General features: G+C 33.6%; 2 protein-coding genes across 2 annotated transcripts; both read right to left on the bottom strand.

Moving 5' to 3' along the window:
• On the bottom strand, nucleotides 1-2,583 carry LOC140878486 (toMV susceptible protein tm-2-like). The gene has a single exon (XM_073282086.1). The coding sequence runs from the start codon at nucleotides 2,581-2,583 to the stop codon at nucleotides 1-3; it is 2,583 nt and encodes an 860-aa protein (XP_073138187.1).
• Nucleotides 2,584-15,691: 13,108 nt separating this feature from the next.
• LOC140881821 (protein TIC110, chloroplastic) lies at nucleotides 15,692-24,877 on the bottom strand. The gene is made up of 15 exons (XM_073287419.1): nucleotides 24,264-24,877; nucleotides 23,317-23,376; nucleotides 22,891-23,014; nucleotides 22,715-22,783; nucleotides 22,522-22,620; nucleotides 22,288-22,354; nucleotides 21,718-21,782; nucleotides 21,492-21,586; nucleotides 20,830-20,948; nucleotides 19,847-19,947; nucleotides 19,077-19,293; nucleotides 18,767-18,924; nucleotides 17,442-17,567; nucleotides 16,278-17,240; nucleotides 15,692-16,184 (listed from the first exon to the last, which is right to left on the bottom strand). The coding sequence occupies exons 1-15, from the start codon at nucleotides 24,767-24,769 to the stop codon at nucleotides 15,942-15,944; spliced, it is 3,012 nt and encodes a 1,003-aa protein (XP_073143520.1). The 5' UTR covers nucleotides 24,770-24,877; the 3' UTR covers nucleotides 15,692-15,941.
• Nucleotides 24,878-26,019: the final 1,142 nt, after the last annotated feature.

The raw sequence follows: 26,019 nt of genomic DNA, 5'->3' as shown, positions 1-26,019 counted from the left end.
TCAACAAGTCACAAGCATTCTCAATCTCTCTGGAATATTTTGTAAAAACAACGAAGATTGTCGGGATCGAAACACAAGTTTTTCAAGTTTCAGCATTCCTTTTTCATCCACTATGATCTCGTCAAAGGGAGATTCCACAAACTGTAGTGCTTGAAGTTGTGGGAAGCTGTGATCCCCAGAAAAATCGAGCTTTCTTGAATGTATTGTGCAGTACTTCAGCTTGAGGATTTCAAGTTTCGATAGTTTCTTGAGTGATTTCACTAGAGCTTCATCCACATCGATAAGAATGAGAGTGATTTGAACAATATTTGGGGGGAATTCAACTGACACAATTTCTCCAGACACCGTAAACAAGTTCAATTCCAACTTCACCATATGACAATAACGAGACAGGTCAATTACCTTATTGCGGCAGGAAAATTCACCTGTTGCCCATAGCTTTAACTCCTCGACTTTTAGCAAACCCGATACAGAATCAGAAAGGATGTCAAGTATTCTCTCCGAGAATATGTGAATGTGCAACTTCCTTAAATTTGAGGGTTTTTCAAATGAGTTTGCGTTGAAGCTGTTGCACCAGCAAGTATACGAATTTCGTATAATAAATGGATTTACGCACATGCACTTTATCAATGGTGGACGGAGACTTATGCCATTTAGTAGGAAATTCTTCAAATGTTTCATTTTCCATATGCTGCGAGGAAGTGCTCGAGTATTTGCTAGTCTGACCTCCAATGTCAGCAAGTTTTTAAGGTTGCATATGCCGGAAGGGATAGCAAGAAAATCGCCCTTCAACTTAAGATAGATCAAGCCGGTGAGTTTCGCAATCTCCTTTGGGAGACAGATGTTACGGCCTTCAACCTCTATAATCAGAACTCGCAAAAACTTCAAATCTGAAGCATGTCTTTTAAGAAACTTGAAAACATCATCCTGCTGACTGAAACAGAGCAAAACACGTAGCTTATGAGGAAATATGAAGTTTTCGAATGGATGGGTATCTTTAAGAACATTACAAGAACTCGTGGTGACTCTACGCACTGAAGAACCAAAACTAGGACCAAGAGTTGTTGATTTCAGATTATCTGCAGTACAAAAGAAGCTATTTTCCCAGGCCATTTGTATGCAGAGACTGTGCAAAAGATCGTGAATTCGACAACTTTTTATTCTTCCGTTAAATCTTTTTCTGCTGACTTGGATTAAGTTTCGGGATATTAGTTTATCCAACTTAGCTAGCACAATGTCCTCGGGATTTCTTGATCCGTTTACTGGGATAAATTTCTCTGCAACCCATATTTCAACCAACTCGGACACAAAAAATTCATGTCCTTTAGGGAAGAGCCCAAAGTACATAAAAAATGGCTTTAACTCTGTAGGTAAATCTTGGTAGCTCAAGGCCAAGATTTTCAAGCAATCATTCTCACCAATTTCACTGATGCTTTCAAGAACATCATTCCAGGTATGCTTACTTATCTCCCTCTCTTTCAACATACCCACAGCAGCCACAATAGCTAGTGGCAAACCACTACATCTGTTCACGATCTTCTCGGCCACATCTTTCACCTCATTTGGAAAAGATTTTTCCTCAGCGGGTAAGATCAAATCATAGAAAAGTTCCAAACTTTCATCTTCCTTCAAATGATTCAATGGAACCAAAGAATGTTCACCACCTATGTATCTTGCCACGTTCAGGTACCGAGATGTAACAATTATTCGACTTCCTTTCCTCCCATAGGTGGGTATACAATTTTTTAAAAGATCCCATGTTCTGGTGCTCCAAATGTCATCAAGAAAAATCAGATATTTCTTTTTTTGGAGCAAAAACAAAAGATGTAACTCTAAATTTTCCTCTCTTTCATGCTTGCTAAGACCTACTTGTTTTGCTATGTCAAGTAGAAGATCTGTACGTTTAGGATCCTGTGAGACATAAACAGCAGCAAAACAATCAAATCTATATTTCATATTTTCATAGACCTTTTTAGCCACAGTAGTCTTTCCAACACCTGCCGGGCCAACAAGTAGTATAATATTACGTGATGGGTCAGTGCTCCGCAATTCCGTACGTAGTTTATGAAGAATTTCTCCGCGTCCGATAATATTCGACTCGTGAGCAAGCAGGAAGGATTTCCTACGATCCCATGTATCTTCATAATCAATATCATCGTTGATTCTGACAACTCCAATGCTAGCCCTTGAAACCTCGATACTTTCGACCCTTTTCTTGATTTTATCAATCTCCAAAGCGAAATCGCTGGCAGCTGCACAATAACACAATATGCAAGAGATATGTTTGACAAAATGAAACGACCCCATCTTATTGTGGGATTCGATGGTTGGAAGATATGTATCCAAAATATCCTCCAAGTCTAGAGCAAGATCTTGGATACTGATGATCAAGTTAGCCATTTGGTGATTGGCTGCTCTTTTGGACTCGGCATCTTTAAGGTAAGATTGCAACGTTCTCATCTGGGTTTCAATCCACCTGATGTTGTGGAGCAAGTCAGCGGCGCGAGTCCCTGCTGCAAAAAGGGGATCTGCAGCAATGGCCAATGTTTTGATGATGACTGTGGCCACTGCAACTTCCGCCATTAATGTATTACTTTATCTTCTTCTACGGGCGTTTGTTTTGTATTTGGATCTGCACACCTAAAAATAAAAATTTGTGCTTTCTTTCTGATTACAAAAGAACAGGGTTGAATCTTTCGTTTGAGAAAAAAAAAAAAAGACTAATCACGCAGTGGCCCCGAAATCTCTTGCTTTAGATTACTTTTTAAATATTGTAATTTTTGTGTGACATGAATGCATAAAAAGCAAGTTCTAAAAAGCTCAAGGATGATAGTAAAGTTTCAAGCCTCACAAATTTAATCCAGCTTAGAATAAGTTTAAGCCGTGAAGGTTGACCGTTTTTTTCACATTTTTGTCCAAACAAAGCTTTTTGCTCACGTTTAATCGCGCTTAAACGACACTTTTTCGCGTTTTTTAGAACATTGATAAAAAGTGAGACTTTTCGTGTTTGAAAATTAAAATCCTAATTCGTGAAGAATGAAAATTTAATTTGTTAATTTTGATAAATTATTTGCTATTGGACCAAAATAAATTGTAAGTTTCACGAAAAAAATTTTCAAATAGTACATATTATCGTATTACTCTAAATGCATGAAATTCTCAAGCAGGTTTCAAAATATGTTGTGTATAAAATTATTATATTTTTTAGGAATAATATACAATTAATTACATTAAATTTAAGCCTCTCTTATCTATAATTTCTGTATCCATCCATGAGCAATGCCTTACACAAGAAGTTGAATAAGAGATCGGGTTAGGTTGAGCTTTTGTCAAAATTTTTCCTTTAAACTTTTTTTTTCATAAATATCCAGATGAACACTTGCGATTCAAAATCAAAATTATTTAGTCATTGTAAATTTTGTTATGAAAGTCAACGGTTTGTTTCATATTTAATTTAAAAGTTATAGCATTAACTAAAGTTTTGATATTTATGGAATTTTATGGTTCAAGCTGTTAAAAAATATCAATAGACTAAAAATTTTATTTATGAAGTATAATAAAAAAGAAAAAAAGAACCGAAGTTGTGTTTTCCTAATATTCACATTTATTTATCGATGATAAAATTATGAGATTTTATATATCAATCTCTATCGATGATAAAATATGGAAAAAATTATATAAATTCTAATTTATTTTTCCAAAACGACAAATAAATATGACATTGATTTACAATAATTGTCTTTAATAGTAAAACACTTGCATATAAAGGTAGTGTTTGTAATTACTTTTAGGATAGTCTGTTTGATTTAAGTGATAGGATAAATAATACATAGATAATTGATGTAATGTAATTAAATAAATAAATAAGAAATGATAGTTAATATAATATTTGATTTGATTTTTAGTTATACTATAATGTAATGCTAGAGTTATTTTAGTTATACTATATTGTTATTGTAGTGTAAATTTAGTTACACTATATGGTAATCATAATGTAATTTTAGTTATACTATAGTGTAAACCTAGTTTTATTTTAGTTATACTATAGTATTATTGTAGTGTAATTTAGTTACACTATAGTGTAAACCTAGTTTAATTTTAGTTATATTATAGTGTAATGCTAGTGTTATTTTAGTTATACTTGTAACACCCGAAATTTTTAACACGTAAATTTGCATGCATAATTAGGGATTTTATTTATTTTAGATTATGGGTTAAATAATTATGTGAAATTATTTGTGCATGATTTAAGTTATTTTAAGCATTTAACCCATAATTAGTGATTTTCATGATTTATAAAAATTTAATTGTTTTGATCGCGTAGACGGGACCGTGGACGGACGATATACCAAATTCTTAGCCAAAAATATTTTTATGAGTTTATGAGCCTTAAAATAATATTTTAAGGTATTTTATCAATAAAATTTTTGTATTTAATTATATATTTATTTTTAGCCAAAATAAGTCATTTTAAAGAATTTTATTAATTTTTAAAAATCCCTTAACTTATTATTTCGGGATTTTAAGTTAGTTATCAGATTTTATTTATTATTTAGAATTTCTAAGTTATATATATTGTATATTTAAAACCATTAACAATATCTTAATTATCCTATATTCTAATTAAATCAAAAACACCCTAAAACTCCACCCCAAACCCCACGACCTAAACACTAGCCGCCTCCATTTTCTCCATCAGCCTTTCTCACGATACTTTTGACAGAAAAACTTCAAGCCTTAGTCGTTTTTTTTAAAGGATATTTGGTGTTCTTCGTCGTCCCGTCGTCCCGGAATCGTCGCCTACGCGTTCTAGCTTTCATCGTCGGTGCAAGGCATGATTCCTTCTCTATTTTTTTCGTGCCATATCAGTTATTATGTGTGTGTGTGCGTGAGCATCAGATCCTTTTAAGAATTTTCAGAAAAACAAGTTGTGTTATGGTTTGATGCGGTTATTCTTCAATTCTTTGATGCATATTCACGTTTTTCTCCTGTCATGGACTATTGGTGGACTGCTGGGTCACGTTCTAAGGGTGATTTAGGGTCCTTAGAGTCGAACTATGGCAGGGTTTGGGGCTGGAACGAGGCTAGGACCGAGCTACATCAGTTGGGGTCCAAGGGTGCGCAGGTTTAGGGTTTCGGGGAAGAAGGGATCACCCGGCCAAGCAAGGCCAGGCTAGGGCCGGGCAGTGGTCAGGTTAGGACCGCCCAGACGTGGGCTACGTCTGGGCGGTGGTGCTCCGGCCAGGGGCGGCCGGAGTTAGGCAGCAGCAGGCCATGAAGACCTGCTGCTCGCGCAGCCGAGAGGAGAGGGGAAGGGGTTCGGGTGTTGGGCTGGGGCGGGGTGCTGGGTCGGGTCAGGGGGTTCGGTTCGGGTCAGTAGGGTCTAGGGTCGGGTCAAGTGAGTCCGGGTCCGGGTTAGGTGGGCCGGGCTCGAGTATTTTAATTTTAAAGTATTTTAGGATTTAATTGGTTTTTGGGAAAATTAAATTAGAAAAAAAATTATTTGGGCTTCCAAATAATTTTATTTGGACTTTTCAAAATATTTTTTTTAGTTAGCCCAATAATTTTATGGGCTCGTGGGCCCATAGGAATTTTTGGGTCAGTCATTGTATTTTTGGGCCAATCTAGAATTTTATTGGGTTTAATTAAGTTAATGGGCTTAAATATTTTATTTAGGCCCAGTTAAGTTAATCAAGTTATGTGGGCTTAGAAATATGTTAATGGGCCAGTCTTAGTGTTAAGGGGCCACATTTAAGTAAATGGGCTTGAGTGTTAGGGCCAGCAGTTCAGTACAACCCATGAGAAATTGCATGTGTCCTGAATATATATTTAATTATTTTTATGCATGGAAGTTATTTTTATAATTATATGATATTATGAAATTAAATTAAATATATATGAAGGACACACATTTTTATTTAAGTACATGCATTCATGAAATAATTTTTATGCATGATTTAATGTTTAAGGTTGAGCAAAAGAAATATTTTATGTTGGAAGTTGAAGTAGTGTGACAATTTAAGGGGGATTCGTCCCCATATGTGAACTATTGAAGGGCAGTTTACTGCCAATTTAAGAGGTGATTCGTCACCGCCACGTACGTTGATTTCCACGCTGATCAGTATTTAATGTATGATTTAAGGTTACACTATGGATACAACCATGCGATGTTAGAAAATACTTTGCTCAACAATGTTTATGTATTATTATGATATTCAAGTTTAATTTAAGTTATGTTATGTTCATGATATTTTAAGCATGTTCATTCATGTATATGTTATGTATTAGTATTAAAGTGATTTAAATTATTTTAAACCCTTGTTATGTTAGCATGTTGGGCCTCTAGGCTCACTACACTGGTATGGTGCAGGTGAGTACGTAGAGGACGTAGTACCCATCGGAGGCGAGGACGTATGAGTGGACATGCAGTGATTCCCCCGCGGCCGTCGTCTGAGTCTTAATGATTGTGATTTTATGGAATATTAAACATGTTGTTATTTTTATTTAAATATTTTCAGTGCATGCAAACTTTTATTTAATTTTTTAGGACAACATTTTTATTTAATGCATGACTCAGACATTTAATTTATTAAATGTAATATTTTATTTAAGTCATTTATTTTTAAATCTATTTATTTATATATATATGTATGTATGGGCATATATGTATAGTAGTATTAATTTTAAAAAAAAAATTCCGCATTTATTATTAGTAGTAGATGTTTCAATACTATAGTGTTATTGTAGTGTAAATTTAGTCATACTATATTGTAATTTTAGTTATACTATAGTGTAATGCTAGTGTTATTTTAGTTATACTATAAAATTATTGTAGTGTAAATTTAGTTACATTATAGTGTTATTATAGTGTAAATTTAGTTACACTATACTGTAATCCTAGTTTAATTTTAGTTATACTATAGTGTAATGCTAGTGTTATTTTAGTTATACTATAGTGTTATTGTAGTGTTATTTTAGTTACACTATAGTATAATCCTAGTGTAATTTTATTTATATTATAGTGTAATGCTAATGTTATTTTAGATATATTATAGTGTTATTGTAGTGTAAATTTAATTATACTATATTATAATCCTAATGTAATTTTAGTTATACTAAAGTGTAATCATAGTGTTATTTTAGTTATACTATAATGTTATTGTAGTGTAAATTTAGTTACACTATAGTATAATGCTAGTGTTATTTTAGACGTTATACTATAGTGTAATTCTAGTTTTATTTTATTTATACTATTGTAACGCCCGGAATTATTTATTTTTAATCCGAGTATAATTAATTTGAAAATATTTGGAGTTTTGATTTAAATTCTAATATTCTTAAATTGATTAGGATTGAAATTGAATCAAATGAGAAATTGAGGACTGAATTGCAATTCTTGCATAGTTGAGGGACTAAAGTGAAAAATTGTGATTGTTAGTGGGACACTTGTTAGTTCTAAGCTGAGTCACGTGTGTTTGAACACAATTCCTATCAGATTTATCATTTGGAAAAGAGAAAGGAACCGAGAGCAAGAAACATAGAATTCCAACTTTTGATCTTCATCTTGCAATTGCCATATCTTGAGCTACGATTATCCAATTTCAATTTCGAAAGATGTTTTGGAATCCTCTCGACGAAAATTTCGATTTGATGTAAGTTTATTCTTTGTTCATCAGGGTTTGGTCATTAGAACATGGCAGATATCAGATGTTGGATATGTTTTGTGATTGTTGAGCTTCTATCTTTGATAATCCTGAAGTTTGATTGAAGATTGAGTTGTATATCATGTTCTTGTGATTCCCAATTATGATTCGATCTATATATATCTGTTGTTCTGTTGATCTTGAAGCTTTAACAGCTGATGTTCATGTTAGAAATGTTGTAATTGAGTTCGGAATCGCCGAAGAATACCGATATGCCGTTGAACTCGTGAATTGAAGTGTTTTGCTACTGTTCTTGCATTCAGAAGTTGTTGAAGTATCAGCTGATGATTCCTTGATTATTATGTTATCATTTCAGTTCATAATCAGAGCACCTCAATGACATAATCTTGACTTCGAAACCAATAGAAGAACGCACAAGGTTGGTAGAGTTTTGCCTTTGACGTTTGGGTTGATTTGGAGCAGATTTTGAGTTGTGTTTGGTAATTGATCTTGGACAGAGTTGGACAAGCTAGAAGACATCCTAAACATCACGTTTGAAAGGTAAAAGTGGACTACTATTTGATTGGGATTATAACTCGAGATGGTTTGTATCGAGTTCCCTAAATCACATACTTATTTGCTTATGTGCTTTTATATGTTTCCTATGAAAGTTTGAATGAGTCTTAATGTTATTGAATGTGGTTTTGGATGATATAGATTGCATTCATCTTGAAGGACTTATTCTTCGATTTCGAAATGAACGGAAACGTTCGATTAGACGATTTGTGGGATTGTATATGTATGGCCTGGGTGGTTGTTTTAGCCTAGCGTCGGATTTACATATATGATGGCTTCAAAGTCTAGGGAAGTGAGATAAGTAGCCCCACCTCGATTGGGAGAGTCGGTGGATTAGTTATGATATCTACTTCTCGGGATCCCAACTGACGAATAAAGAGATGAACCTTGTTTTAAAACATGCATTGACGTTATGTTATTTATATCATGACCTTGATATATGTTTGTATGCATGTTTAATTGCTTTTACTGGGAAATATATTTCTCACCGGAGTTATCCGGCTATTGTTTTGTTGTATGTGTCATTGCAATAGGAGGGAGTGGAACCGGGCAAAGGCGGACTTAAAGAACAAGGGATGAATCGAATATAGCGTGATGATCCGAGTTAGAGTTGTATGAGCTGTCATGATGTATATTTGAGTCTTAAACATGATCATGTTAGAAGATACTTGTACCAAGACTTATAGGTGATTTAGCTGTGGTTTTGTTGATGTTTATAGGATTGAAATATGTTGTAAATCCTTGAATCAACATGATGTACCTTGATCTTGTTTATATAGCAATGTTCTTGCATGTTTATGAGCTTTATGATTATGTTTAAAGCCTTGAAATGATCTCAATGAATAGCATGTTAGCATGGTTGTTGGTTTCTGATTATGTATGGAATCCATAGGAGATGATTCTAGATTGAATGGCATGCTTGAACTCAGTTTTTGACAGCAAATGTTTCTGTTAATTTTCTTCTGGAATTGTGCTCGCTCGATCGGGCAATTCCTGCCGATCGAGCGAGGCTGCTTTATAAGGAACAGAGATCTTGTAAAAAATGGCTCGCTCGATCGGTCATTTGTTGCGGATCGAGTGAGGCCACTTATTTTTGAAACCGAGAGATGGGCATTTTGTGCTCGCTCGATCGGTGGTTTTTCACCGATCGAGCGAGGAGCCTCTTTTAAAAAAAAAAGTTTTTTTTTATTCTTTTGTTTAGACTTTGATTATTGTCTAATATTGTTGATTATTGATTAATGAGAGATTAGAACTCGGGTCGTCACAACTATTGTAACGACCCACTGTATCAAGACGGATCTTTTCAGCGTGCTTATGTCCTCACTCACACGCACCCTAAGAAACTTCCCAGGGGGTCACCCATCCTATAATTTCCCCAAGTCAAGCACGCTTAACTTTGGAGTTCTTATATGATGAGCTCCCGAAAAAAAGATGCACCTTCTTGATATGAGTAGCACATATGAAATCTTTTAAGCTCTCCTCAACTATGCAGTCTCATACCTACACAGTCTCAGAATCCCTCTCATTCCGGCAGAATCGGTTCATTCATGTCTCCCTCCGCCTAGAAGCCTTCCAGGAGCCGCTCATTGTCCGTGCAACCTCTTGTCACCGGCGATCACTCCCTGCCTATTCAGCCCCGGGCGTCACATGCCCACCAACTTCCGCTTGGTTCGTCCCCGAACCATACCGTACTAAGAGAGGTCGGCTTTGATACCATTTGTAACGACCCACTGTATCAAGACGAGTCTTTTCAGCGTGCTTATGTCCTCACTCACACGCACCCTGAGAAACTTCCCAGGGGGTCACCCATCCTATAATTGCCCCAAGTCAAGCACGCTTAACTTTGGAGTTCTTATGTGATGAGATTCCGAAAAGAAGATGCACCTTCTTGATATGAGCAGTACATATGAAATCTTTTAAGCCCTCCTCAACTATGTAGTCCCATACCTACACTGTCTCAGAATCCCCTCTCATTCCGGCACGGGATCGGTTCATTCATGTCTCCCTCCGCCTAGAAGCCTACCAGGAGCCGCTCATTGTCCGTGCAACCTCTTGGCACCGGCGATCACTCCCTGCCTCTTCAGCCCCGGGCGTCACAACTATAGTGTTATTGTAATGTAAATTTAGTTACACTATAATGTAAATTTAGTGTAATTTTAGTTATAATATAGTGTTATTGTACGTAGTTTAAATTTAGTTATAATATAGTGTAGACCTAATGTAATTTTAGTTACACTATAATATTATTGTATTGTAAATTTAGCTAGTGTTATTTTTGTTATATTATAGTGTTATTATAATGTAAATTTAGTTACAATATAGTGTAATCTTAATTTAATTTTAGTTATACTGTAGTGTAATGCTAGTGTTACTTTAGTTATACTATAGTGTTATTGTAGTGTAAATTTATTTACGCTATAGTGTAAACCTAATTAAATTTTAATTACATTATGTTTTTATTGTAGTATAATTTTACTTACACTATAGTGTAATCATAATGTAATTTTAGTTATACTATAATGTAATGCTAGTGTTATTTTAGTTAATTATATTATAGTGTTATTGTAGTGTTAATTTAGTTACAATATAGTGTACTTTTAGTTATACTCCCTCCGTCTCAATTATAAAGTCCACGTTTTTTTTTTTGTCTCAAATATATATAGTCATATATCATATTTAGTAATTTTTGTTTACATTTTTTTACTAATATACCTCAATTAACTATTTAACTACACCTTGAAATTTGTGCAATTATTTTTTTAATACATTAAATAGGGATAAAATAGGAAGTTTATATAAAATTTGTTTTCTCAATAATTTTTTTTTAATCTATATGAAAAACAAAACAAAACAATGTAATCGGACGGGTGGAGTACTATAGTGTAATCTAGTGTTATTTTAGATATACTATAGTGTTATTGTAGTGTAAATTTAGTTACACTACAATGTAATTGTAACGACACGCGTCCTTCCACCACATCCCTCCCCAGCCTATAGCATGTGCTCGGACCGCATGGTTCGACAGTCATCGCACTTAATGACCTCCCCACTTCTGGCAGTGGGTTTTATGTCCTCCCCAACACATGAACCATGTACCTCCAGGATAAGTACATAGATTCTTATAGTGTTGATATCATTGAGCTAACTAGCTCAATTGGTACCAGGGATGATAAGAACTTGTACTTAAGCCTGGAGGTGCAAGGTTCTATCCATGGGGAGGGCAGAAAAACTCACTGCCAGGAGTGGGGAGTTCATGAGTGCGATGCCCGTCGAACCATGCAGTCCTAATGTACTTTTAGTTATTCTATAGTGTAATTCTACTTTTATTTTAGTTATAATATAGTGTTTTTGTAGAGTGAATTTAGTTACACTATTGTGTATACCTAGTGTAATTTTTGTTATACTATAGTGTTATTGTAGTGTAATTTTAGTTACACTATAGTGTAAAACTAATGTAATTTTAGTTAAACTATAGTTTTATTGCAGTGTAAATTTAGTAACACTATAGTGTAATACTAGTGCAATTTTAGTTATACTATAGTGTAATGCTAGTACTGTTATTTTAGTTATACTATAAAATTATTGTAGTGTTAATTTAGTTACACTATAGTGTAATCCTAGTGTACTTTTAGTTATACTATAATGTAATGCTAGTGTTATTTTAGTTATATTATAATATTATTGTAGTGTAAATTTATTTATACTATAGTGTAATTATAGTGTAATTTTAGTTATACTAAAGTGTAATCCTATTTTTATTTTAGTTATACTATAGTGTTATTGTAGTGTAAATTTAGTTACACTATAGTGTAAACCTAATGTAATTTTAGTTATACTATAGTGTAATGTTAATGTTATTTTAGTTATAATATAGTGTTATGGTAGTGTAAATTTAGTTATATTATAGTGTAATCGTAATGTAATTTTAGTTATACAATAGTGTAAATCTAGTGTAATTTTATTTATATTATAGTGTAATGCTAGTGTTATTTTAGTTATACTATAGTGTTATTGTAGTGTAAATTTAGTTATACTATAGTGTAATCCTAGGGTAATTTTAGCTATACTATAGTGTAATACTAGTGTTATTTTAGTTATATTATAATGTAATCCTAGTGTAATTTTAGTTATATTATAGTGTAATAATAGTGTTATTTTAGTTATAATATAGTGTTATTGTAGTGTAAATTTATTTATACTTTAGTGTAATTTTAGTTATACTATAGTGTAATGCTAGTGTTATTTTAGTTATACTATAGTGTTATTGTAGTGTAAATTTAGTTATATTATAGTGTAATCATAGTTTAATTTTAGTTATACTATAGTGTAATGTTCAAGTTATTTTAGTTATATTATAGTGTTATTGTAGTGTAAATTTAATTATATTATAGTGTATTTGTAGTGTAATTTTAGTTATACTATAGTGTTATGTTAGTGTTATTTTAGTTATACTATAGTTTTATTGTAGTGTAAATTTAGTTATACTATAATGTATTTCTAGTATAATTTTAGTTATACTATAGTGTTATTGTAGTATAAATTTAGTTATACTATTGTGTTATCCTAATCTAATTTTAGTTATACTATAGTGTAATGCTAGTGTTATTTTAGTTATACTATAGTGTTATTGTAGTGTAAATTTAGTTATAATATAGTGTAATCCTAGTGTAATTTTAGTTATAATATACTGTAAACCTAGTGTAATTCTAATTATACTATAGTGTAATGCTAGTGTTATTTTAGTTATACTATAGAGTTATCGTAGTGTAAATTTAGTTATACTATAGTGTAATCCTAGTTTAATTTTAGTTATATTATAGTGTAATTCTATTGTTATTTTAGTTATACTATAGTGTTTTTGCAGTGTAAATTTAGTTACCCTATTATGTAAACCTAGTGTAATTTTCGTTATATCATAGTCATATTGTTGTGTAAATTTAGTCATGCTTTAGTGTTATTATAGTGTCAATTTAGTTATACTATAGTGTAATCTTAGTGTAATTTTAGTTATACTATATTGTAATGATAATGTTATTTTAGTTATATTATAGTGTTATTGTAGTGTAAATTTAGTTACACTATAGTGTAATTCTAATATAATTTTAGTTATACTATAGTATTATTGTAGTGTAAATTTAGTTATATTATAGTGTAATCCTAATATAATTTTAGTTATACTATAGTGTAATGCTAGTATAATTTTAGTTATACTATAGTGTAATGGTATTGTTATTTTAGTTTCACTATAGTGTTATTGTAGTGTAAATTTATTTATACTATGGTGTAGTCCTAGTGTAATTTTAGTTATACTATAGTGTAATGTTAGTGTTATTTTAATTATACTATAGTGTTATTGTAGTGTAAATTTAGTTATACTACATTGTAATTATAGTGTAATTTTAGGTATATTATAGTGTAATGCTAGAGTTATTTTAGTTATACTATATTGTTATTGTAGTGTAATATGAATTATTCTATAGTTTATTCCTAGTCTAATTTTAAGTATACTATAGTGTTATGTTAGTTATACTATAGTTTTATTGTAGTGTAAATTTAGTTATACTATAATGTATATCTGATGTAATTTTAGTTATAATATAGTGTTATTGTAGTATAATTTTAGTTATATTATAGTGTAATTTTAGTGTAATTTTAGTTATATTATATAGTTTATTTGATTTGATTGATTAAATTTTATATAAAAATGATAAATTATCATTTTGTCCTTTTAACAATATATAAAATGAATAATATTACTTATAAGGTGTACTATAGTAATTTAAATTCAATAATTTGATTGATGTAAAATAAATAATTAATTTGATTGATGTAAAATAAATAATTAATAGATAGATAAATAATATGACGAGAAGAGCGTGAGATTATATAAGATAAGTTATACATAGATTAATAACCGTACCAAACGAATCACGTTTTTCCTTACCAACTTATAAGAAGCACTTTTGAATTTTTTTTCTTAACAAAATGTATTAAGAAAAAACGCAAAAATGCTTTTTAAAAGCAATCTAAAACATTAAATTCCTTGAAAATAATCTGATTTGTGGGGTAATATTATAATTTTATATTAATATTCTCAAAAAAATTATATTAATTATATGATTGATGCTGGCCCGGAGATGTAGTTCTAAATTTGAGGCAAGTGCCTCAGGCCCCAAAATTTTGGGGGCACCAAAATTTAAACAAATTATTAGTATAGTATATAATTAATTTATGACCTCATCCCATAATGAATAATAATTAATATATAATAGTCTGTGATGAAGAATTGAGCTCTCATTGTCCATTTATCTTTTTATCTCTCGTAAATATTCAGCAACAATTGATAATCAATACGAAATATATATCTATCAAGTTCCCGCCAAAAATGAAATCCCCACTATTCTATGATAATCAAGCTCGCTATCACTCGATATCTATTTATCGATTATTTTCAGGATATTTTCCAAAACTTAACTGAATAATTTTTGTGATCCATCAGAAGTTCTATTTACCGAAAGAGTGGTTTTCAAGTTGAAGTTGTGCGAAACTCATCTCCGATCAACTATGTTATAAGAAAGATAAATGACTTGGTTATACATCAATCAAGAAAAAATGTGTTTGATAACACTTATTATGCAAAATTAATCAATATTTCGCTTCCAAAACTAAGAAACGATCAATATTCAAGTGAATATTTACCGATTCAAAACTTGAATTTTATATTTTGTTTGGATGATCTTGGCTTTATTAGTATTTGTTTATGACATATTTTTATCTATTTTTTAATTTTATTTATATTATCATATTTATCGATAAAAAAATATATGAATGTTAAGCTTTAAGAGCACCAATTTTTTTTAATGCTCGTCTCAGGCCTCACAAAACTCAGGTCCGGCACTGGATTGATGTGATATAAATCATTAATTAATCCAATCTTGCACATCAAACACACCCTATAAAATAAAACATCAAGAGAAATAAATTTGTTCAATAAGTTAAGGTAGTGTTTGAGAGAGCTTTCTAAGAAGCATCTCTCAGCTTTTTTTCACAAAATTTCATAAAATTTCAAAAATTTGTGAAGAAAAAGCTGAGAAATGCTTTCTAAAAACTCTCTCAAACACTACCTAAAGTAATCATATCTATACTTGTATATTAAATGCAACCCCAATAGAAACGGTTTTGAAAGATCTTGAAAAATTGTTTTAAGAATAAATATGCATTTGAACAATTATTTTATAAAAACATTTTAACATTTCAGAAATAAATGTTGTTTTAGTATTCATCAGTGTATTTCATTATAAAAATACCAATTAATTGTTCTTTAAAAATTATGTTTGAAAAACACTTTTAAAAAAATATTTTTGAAAATCTTGTTCAAACACATAATTAAATATTTTCCACTTGTAAAATATTAAAAACATTTTTAAAATATATGTTCAACCGAAAATATCATAAAAAAAAATATATCAAGATAATAATACGAAGAAAAAAGTTAAAATTTCAAAAGAGCCAAAAACCAAACAAACTAAAAATTGAAGCGCAATAATAAAAGAAAGGTAGCTGCAGAATTCACCCACTGCGCATCAAAGAAAATCCTATTCGACACCTTCAAAAAGTAGGTTCTCTCAATATAAGAATGTCTTGCCTTTGCTTACCTATGCGTACAAATATGTGACAAAATTGTTGCACAAATCGAACTCAAAATGGCTAAAACGAGCATTTCTAAAACACAAACTCTTCCTCAGCCTTCTCATTTGGCAATCCTTTATCTTTTATGGCTTCTAAAGCTTCCGCAGTTGAATCACTGATGTTGAGCAGATACTGTATCCGGGCTCGTTTTTCATCAGAAGGGTTGCTTTTCAGGTATACGAGGAATAAATCTGCCAGTTCCTCTGGCACCTCCCATGACAATGGAGTGGAAGGGACGGCTTTGTCACATGCTAACAAGTTGTTGAGGGAATTAACCTGAAAATCCACACAACAATAATGAGCGACGGTTTTTATGATTTTTACTTATCTCAATTAAGACGTGGAGAGAAAATTAGAACTAGTACTTACCACCCCCGACTGATTTCTTTGTCTTAAAAGTGCCACCGCCTGGATGAGCGAGTTTGATAATCTAGTGCGAGCAAGCTCAAGAACAACTCCTTTGGCTTTCTCGGGATCAATGTTGAGATCTTTTGGGATTCTCTGATACAGTTCCTCTTCATCAAACTCTCCGGTACCAGCGGAGAAAATTTCATCCACGGTTTTTTTGAAGAGGGACTCTCGTAAACTTTCTGATATCATGGTATCTACATCGACTCCATTTTCTTTGAGATCTCGAATTTCCTTAATGTTCAGTCTCCCCCGACCTACGGCTGTTTCAAGAGCTGCTGACAATTTCGTAGTCGTTATACTTTTTATGATATCTTTAGCATACTGAGATGGCAATCCAACATTCTTCTGCAACACGTCTAGTTGCTCCATCCTAGCTTTAGTCAACTGTCCATCAGCTAAAATTACCTCAGCTTCTTGCCTGAAAGCCTGCTCTGCTAAGCTCCTATGCACTTCTACGATCTCCTTGTCTGACATCCCGAGTATGCCACCAAGTTGGTTAAGCAAAACATACTCAGAATCATCCTTCTTTGTGGTGATTTGGGCACCAAAAGGGATCCTGGTCACTTCACCAGTAAGACAAAATAGCAAATATGTTTTGTAAAGGTCGGCTCTATCCCTTCCTTGGAGGTCATCTTTAAGATTTATCTCCGTCTGGACTGGTTTTCCTTTAGTATCCTTGCTGGGTCTTGCTTTCCGAAGTGACTGCAAGGACTCCCATTCCTCCTCATCCTCCGTCTGTAGTTCTTCTGTTTTGGTAGGTTCTTCGGGTGTTTTATCAGTTGATTCACCTTTGATATCTGCAACCAGTTCAGTAACAACCAAGCTATTGAAAGCAATCAGTTTCTTGAGTTCCTTCGCTGATTCAGTACGACTTCCAGCTGCCCTTGCTCGCTGAATGTAGCTTGCGAAAATTTTACGGACCTGCGCACAACCAATAACGTAACTATTTAGATGGCATCACAAGATTTGCAGAAACTTATCGAGCATAGAATAAGCCCCCAAATAAATCAGTAGCTGACCAAATGGCTAATCGACCAAATAATAATCAGAGAAGAAAGAGCACTATCTAGAATTCAATAGATCTTATAGGATAACAATGTCTTGGTTCAGTTGGGAACTTACTGCCTTGCTAGCAAGAGACATAGCAACCTCCCTGGTTAATCGCAACCCGAAAGCAGCTTTTCTGACAGACTTTTGGATCTCTGCATCGTAGCCATCGACTCCGGCAGCAATTGCCTCCTTAACGACCTGTTGAAAGTGATTGGACAACCAATTAAGTGACCTAGTAATTATAATCATTATCACCTAACACCACCTCCAACGTTGTGATTCTTTATGCACGGCGGTGCTAAAACAAAGAACTCGGGACCTATTGGGTTGGGTCTGAAGCAAAAAATATATAGCGCAGTAGATGGTGATAGTAATGTGAAAAAACATTCACAGTATGACGAGATAAGAGCAAGTGTTGATTCAAGGATATTACACAAGTGAGAAACTTTTTACAAGATAAAGTATTTTAACAAAGTGAACACAAATTCATTATTCTGAATAAGTCCCCTATATTCCAAACAAAAAACAAAAAAGTAATCGTCATATGAGATACTACTGAAGAAGTCCCCCTCCATTACTCTTGAGTACCTAGGCACTTAGCTTTAAAGCAAATTTCAATGCAGAAGCACTTGGCTTAAAGAAATTTACCTAGTTAAGCATGGTTTTTAATGTGTTTTTTAAAACAGAAACAGAGCCCTAAAAAGTGATATTTTCTTCTTTTTTTTTAAAGGCAATATTTTCTGGAGGTTGACATTTTATGTATTATTTTTAATTACAAAAATAGTGAAATACTACCACTATTTAAACAACTTAGCTTTTAAAACACTGCTTTATTAGAAAAGCTTCTCCAGGCTGTTTTGAGCTACGAATTATCTCAACAAGAACCCTTATTTTCAAATGAAATTTTTATGCTCTGGAACACGAACCATTTACCAGCCTCTAAAATTTTTCGGTAATGGTTGACTAAATCAAATGTTAGGTCGCGTGATATTGGGCTGTCTTCAAAGATGAAAGCAAATGGTGTGATTTATATAGTTTCTTATCTTTATATTAAGGAAAAGATGTATATTGTTATAAAACAGAAGAATAGCTCATAAACATTCAAAAACATACAAAGAACTTGTTGACAGCATTAAAAAAATTATTTGAAGAAACAATACCAAGTGAAAAAGTGCACAAGTACTAAAGTTGAATCTACATAAGTTCTTTCCTGAATTATATGGCAAATACATTCGCAAGTATTTATTAAAGGTGGGGTTGTAAGACCTGGCTAGAAGTGGTCTTTAATATTCAAACTCTAGTGAATTCTTACCCCTTACAAAAAAGATTAAACTCCACGCTAGTCTCCCATGCACATTAAAAACATAAAAGAACCGACTGAAAAATAACAATCTTACCTTCTCAAACAAACTGCCACAAATATCAGCGTGAATTGCATCAATAGTTTCTTTTGGAATGCATAAACTAATCTGTATCTTCTCTAATGTTTCCACATCCTGATCACTGAGTTCACCTTTGTCAGCTACCAATTGCTGAAGTCTTTTTCGGTAAATTTCTGACCAATAAAGAAGTAATGCTTTCAGGAACAAAATGCAATGCTCGATCAGGTAACTCAGCGAAACTCTCAAATAAATATAAATACTTAAGATTTTACAGAAAACAGCTTCCAACGCAATATAAAAGTTATCCCTCATAAATAAACTGAACCTTCATGAATCTCCACGGCCTTCTGCGGATCAAAGTGTAACTCTTCACATAAATTTTGAAGATGGGCTGCTTTACTAGCAGCAGCCGCCAAGGTGCCACTTGACACTGCTTGCTGAAGGCGTTTGCGATATACTTGGGAGGTAACTTCCGTAGCTATTGATTCTGCTTCTCGCCTTCCTAAACCAAATATATTCCTCAACTGATTAAGTGCAGCAAGCTACAAAAAAAACAAAAAAATGAAGTCAGTACAAAAAATAATTTTTTAAAATGTAGGATTTACAAACAGAGAACAGGTAAACTCAACAAAATCCAGTTGATAGAGATATGAAATATTTAATATATTTATTCTCTAACAGCACAAACACCATTAGGCATAGACATAGGCAACAAGTCATCTCATTGTAAAGAAATACATAAAAATAATATGGTGGTGAATGTTAAATATTCGCTATATAACAAAATGTAACAATAACAAAAAGCCTCAGTTTTCTATCAATCACTGATCCACTGAGCTGAATCTCTTCAATGTACATACACACTACATAGCACGCCACTACATAAGTATTTGCAGGATACCATCATCTCAAGTTTAGGGTGTTTTACCCTCTCAAGGTGGTAATTGGTGAATAGTTCAACATGAAAATGAAGTAGCTATCACACAGTACACAGCCACAAGATACCAGGAAAGTATTATGCTGCACAACTTAAATGACAGTTTACAACATTTCAATAAAGAAAATAAAGAAATAAATAAACATGTCGGTCAGAACCTTCTGTTCTTCCATCCGTCCCCCCGCCAAAGCATCTGTCACATATTCTCTGTACAAACGCTTCAAGTCATCGATCTTTCTGTCAGCATCATAATCCCCACCTAAATCAAGAAATAACAAAGCTTCAACCGACAAGTACATATATGATATATGTGTGTTTAGTCTGGAGGCCACCTCAGCACCAGGGGTGTAAACATTATGCCATCTCAGCATAGAAGCCTCGGCACAACCCGTTTCCCATTAGCCCGAATCCTCGGGTCGTCGGACCGAGGGTGTGGTATCTCGGGCTCAGTAGAGGTCACCTCGGCTTGTCAAGGAATCACCTCGGCTTGTCAAGGAATTACCTCGGCTCGGAAGGGCAAGAGACCAGTGTGGCATAAGTTTGGTTGCTTGGACTTGGTAAGAGGTCTGTCTGGATTTGATCACAGAAGATCGGACTTGGGGACGGAGTTAGAGTTGGAGTTGGAAAAGGAACAATCTTGGTGGAGATATTGTTTCTTTTTGCATAAGATATGATATCTTTAGAGATAAGATAGAATCGCAAATGAAAAGGAAATAATATCTTGAATTCCGGGAATGATAATGTTTCTTGTTATGGAGACTCTTCTAGGATCTCCTATAAATACCAGGTTTGGGGCATTCTATGGGATTATTCTCTCATATATTTTTACATGCATTCAAATTTTATTCTCCAATAAGCCCTAATCTGACTTAGGCATCGGAGTGGCCACGCCGGGAAACTCTTCCGACGCACATTCATGAGTTGTCTAGTGTGTGCAGGAGGGTGAACAGGTGGATATAAAGAGTATTTGAAGAGGACACGTTGCCAGAGAAAGCCGCCACGTCTACCACGGCATTTTCTGGTGCTAACAATACATATAGGGAAAATGCCCAAATAATGTTCAAGAAAATAGTACCAGAGAGCCTATAGAGTATTCAAACCAAGATGAATTGAGGGATTCAAAATTGCTAAGTAATAATACCTACTAAAGACACAGGCCCAACACCCCTAGCAAAGCGACTGGAATCCGGATGGCTCTTAAGAGAAATTAGGAGATTATTAAATGCCAGAATCTTGTCAAGTTCCTCGATGACACGATTCCTGTAAAACATACACAGCTTGTTAGTCATTCATATTACAAAGAATATAAATATTGTAGAACTGTTTATCGCTGACAAAACAAAGTGGGGATGAAGACAAAACAATAAGAAAACAGATTAACAAATGCGGGCTGTCTATACGAGGACAAGGCTCTGCTATGGGGTTAATATTTTTCAAATGAATCTTGGAAAACTTGATCAGACCAAACTCGGCCAAATCAACTGATTTACAGTTTAAACCCACCAAGGCTTTGCTAACCTGGAATAATTTGAGCACAAGTCATTCAACTTTAGGGCTTCTGCTCACAATGTTTACCAATAAATTCTCACTTGTTAGAAGTGTCATAGTGCTTATTCTAACTTTATCTCCATAACCAACAAAGAAAACGTAATTTTACACAGAATTACAAATCAATCACAGAACCAAGTCTCAACACCTGCACCAAGGAAACTTCAAGGGTTCAAGGGCTAAAACAAACTTAATATCAAAGATAAGTCGCACATTACAACAGGTTCAAGTATAGAACCATAATAGTTCTCATACCCCGCTCTAGTTCTGGACTTCAATAGATTGAGAGATGCTGATATATTTTGCTCCACAAGCTTTCTGGTATGCTCCCTAAAGATATCTGCTGCAAGCTGGGGAAAAAAACCACCTTAGGCACTATATCTCTCTTCTCATTCTTATATATACAACAGTATGGGCAGTGGCATCAACTATCTGATGGCTACATATGCTATTTGGTTCCCAGTATTTTTTGTTTATTTACCTCGTCAGAAAGTCGGTACAGAAGCTGGGCTTCTCTGAGGCTGATCAACTGACTCGCATTAAGAGCTAGCAAACATAAAGACACATAAATAAGTTGCAATGTCAACCTATTGTTACTCGTTAGTCAAGTGTAGAATTTAGCGACGAAAATAATAAAGTAACAATTATGATAATAACAAGAGATCATATTCACATATTAGAAGCAAATTCTGCCAGATGGAATCTACATGAATCAATCTAAGCAAAAGACTTACAACTTAACAACATTCAGCTTAAATGCAGGACATCTAAAGTGATGCATTACCTGATTACCAGTTCAAGTCGCTTTAAGATATATCACAATGACAAAAAAATTACATTTTTCAACATACTTATTCTTGGTTATCTGTTAAAGCAGAAGCCTAAATGCAAGTTAAAAAAATGAATTGAAATGGAAGAAACATCAGAAATTTTGCTTGAAAGATTTTTCAAGACCAACCATAGGATATAAATCTAACAGGGTTTTCTATCAACAACAAATGATATTATGAAACTTATGGGGCACATAAAACAATCACGTGATGGGCATTACCATGGGCAATCGATTTAAATTTGAAAGCATAGAGCCTCTGGGCGTTATCCCGGACAGCAACCTCAACCTGACAGACCAGGAAATTTGATGACAATAGAAATTCTAAAATGGAGCAATGGATTTGCAGAACCATAGATTTCAGTTTTATCCACTTACCCAAAGAAAACACTAGAAAACTTCACGGTCAACTATGTCAAGAAAATATAACCGGAAAGCCATACAATGCTCAAATACCTGGGCATCAGTGACCTTGAGCACGCGTTTCCAGGGTAACAGGAAACCTGATGCTTGTCCAAACACAAGATTCGACACATATATCAGCTTCTGAAATGCCTGCAGCAGAAACATAAAATGTATTTAAGCTCAAATCACTGTGTCCTAACAGATGAAATATATAATATCAAAGAATATCAAAAAAACATCCTACCCGACGTTGTTCCACATCAGCATCATGATCCCCTGTTTCAAGTCTTTGCCTGGTTATCCGCTTACCAATCTGATAAATCATAAAAAAACACTTCAAACCAAATAATCCCCACAGTAAATTAAAGCCACCAGTCTTCTCGTTCTTCGTTTAAGATCAAGAAGCACAAACAACAGTACCTCCATGTGTACTGATGCCGCCTCTGGGTCATCGATGCCCAAGGATTGTTTGAATTTAATAATGGTCTCAACTTCATCACCTTTGAGATCTTCACCTCCAGGAGGAAGGACAGCCAATACAAATCTAAGATTGAAAGAAGGATGATAACAAAAAGGTTTTTTAAATATCGTTATCATTTCTTGAATCTTATTAACTGTGCAGTCAGCAATGCGTATTGAATAGGCATTGGATATGCATTCATTTATTGAAAACCCACAAACCACGAAGCATTATTTACTTATCATAACTCTAGCATGTGAAAACACATATTGATATATATAAACTAGAAAACCAATTTTCCATTAGATGGGAAATATATGAAAACATGTCTGCACACGCAAACAAACTTGTTATAAACTGTATAATTAACCAAACTTCTTACTTACTTGCCGTATATATCGCAAAGCTCTGCATTGAATGCTGCATTTTGTTTGCTAACACCATATCTGAAAGATTGTACAACAAGAATACAACAAAAGCGAAAAATGACAAGGTTCACAATCATGGCAATAGTTATTAAAAAATTAACAATGAGTACGAGTGAAAAACTGATTAAAGTTGAAGAGCGGGGAGGGGGGTTCGAGACAGGAGTTTTTTAGGGGGAAAAAAACACCTACTCTGTTTAAAAAAAACAAAAAAAATACCAGGCCTCAAAATAAAACGTACAGTAGCCTAAATATTTAATAACCCATTAGATAAAAACTAATACAAAGAAAGAAAAATTAAGCCCAGATTAACAGAAAAATGAGATTATGACCTTCTAATTACAAAACTATGGACTTCAAATGTGCAGACACTAGAGAAATAAAAGTGGTCTTTTACATCCACTCCTTCCGACAATCACCAACAAACTATTCTTGAGCAACTCCGTAGTTTGGCCCTTCAAATTGGCCAGTTACCATTCTTAGTCCAAGTTTCATATTATCTATTCGCCTCATACATCTTCCAGATTAGAGTATTCCAAAGATCTTCTTTCTGAGTAACAGATACAGCTAAGAAATCAAAAACTTGATGACTGAGAAACTCATTTATTCATTCCTGGAAGTCATTTCGCAACCAAGGAAATGCAAAAGCATGGTTCATCCATTGGCTACTGACCCATTATTCATATCATGATTGTATTTTATACACTTCTACATGTTTTGGAAAATATCAGTTCCATAGATTTCATCAATCATTTTAGAACGAATTATAAATTAATAACAGTATCGCTCGTCGCACAACTAAAGATAGAGAGAGTGATAAAGTAGTTTTGCAGGACAATTAAACAGCCAATCATCAGATAAAATAATTTGAAAACCAATGAACATGCTGGGCAGTAAAATTAGATTACTTGTTTGCTATGGCTTCAATATCTTCCTTCTTCAGAGCCCCAGGATCATCACAACCCACAACATAATTGTGCAAACTAGCAGCCGCTACTTCTGGCACACAGGAATTCAGCGCGAAAGCAGCCCCAGCTCCAGCTGCCCCAAGAACCACAGCCCCACCAATCCCGGAATTGCGGGACCCACCAAACCTAAACCCAAGCCCATATCCTGCAGCAACGGCAGCTGCAAATACAAGCGCGGAGCTGGCAATTCGGATGGGTGGCGACATAGCCTCCACCAGAGACTGGACGCCCGTAAGCTCCCTCTTGTCTCCAAACACATCAGGGTTGACTACGGCGGCTGGGGGCTGTGAAGAAGAGCGGGTGACGGATATTCTGTAGCGGTGGCGGCGGAAAGGGGGCTTGCACAGGCGAAGGGGGAAGGGCCTGCAGATAAAGTGGGGTGCAAGAAGAGTTGTGGTGCTTGGAGAATATGGATTGGTAGCTGTATGGATAATTGATGGGTTCATTGCAAAATCTGTGTATAGGATCGAAAGATTGCAGGGAAAGTAGAAGCAGAGTCGAAGGTAAGGGGCGGAGAAGAAGATAAAAACCTGCTTCTGTTCTTGGCTGCTTGTTACTTCACCTCCTTCCTATTCTACATTATTATTTTATTTATTTATATTTATATATAAATAAATTTAATTCAAATATTTTATTGTTAAAATTTTTATTCTTAATATGTGTGTATATTACGGCTCTAACACTAAGGGAAGTTCACATATTTGTGTTTGGAATTATGGATTTACATAGGATTTGTAATTGAAAATACTATCTTAGTGTTTGGCAAAACGAGATTTCAAAACGGGATTGATATCTGATTGGATTTAATGAGATTTCAATTACCTAATTGAAATTCTTATAAAATTGGTCGAATTTCATGGGATTTCATGGGATTTGGTTTCATAAAAATAATTAAATTATTTTTAATAATAAATGTATATAGGTTAGTTATAAATTTTAAGTTTTCTTCAAAAAAAATTTACAAAATATCATTTATATAAAATTTATACTATCAAATTTCAAAATATATTTTAACTTTCTGCCAAACATCAAAATGAAATTCCAATTTCATTATTTAAAATTCAATTCCAAATTCCATTTTTTAGAGATCCAAAGACAATGTACCCAATTATAACATTTATTTTTGTCCTTTAGTGTTTATATATCTTTTTTTTTCATAATGGTCTTCATCTGATTTTGTCTGAACTTTCTTAATTGCGCTCATTTCGTTAAATCTCTCTATATTCTAAAAAAAAAATTATACGTTGAAATTAGATTTTGTATTAAGTATATGTACAACAGTCAATAGACATACATACGTTTATCAAAATATCATGAACTCGTTCACATTTGTCCTCGTTCGATTCTAGCTAAAATCTTTCGATTTCGCCAACCAACTATGAGGAGCAAATAGGGTTCACAAAATTGTGGGAAAATGAGGTAGGGGGAGTCAATCGTCTATGGTTTCGACTTTCGAGTAGTAAAGTGGTAAATCAGTATATTTATGAAAATTTAGGAACAAATTTGGAGGACCAAATAGAATATGGATGATTTTGATAAAAATGTTACATAAAATGGACGAAAATAAGTGAAAAGATCAAACTATTTTTAAATGAAATTTTTTGAAAACTCAATACTCCTTTTGACTGAATAAAAAATAAGAATATACATATATATTTAATTGTCCCCTCAAAATAAGTGCATCTCAAAAAAGTTT

Source organism: Henckelia pumila, chromosome 2 (assembly GCF_033568475.1).
Source record: "Henckelia pumila isolate YLH828 chromosome 2, ASM3356847v2, whole genome shotgun sequence".
Taxonomy (NCBI): Eukaryota; Viridiplantae; Streptophyta; class Magnoliopsida; order Lamiales; family Gesneriaceae; genus Henckelia; species Henckelia pumila.
Note: the sequence above shows the minus strand (reverse complement) of the source record. Positions and strands in the feature narration are given on the sequence as shown.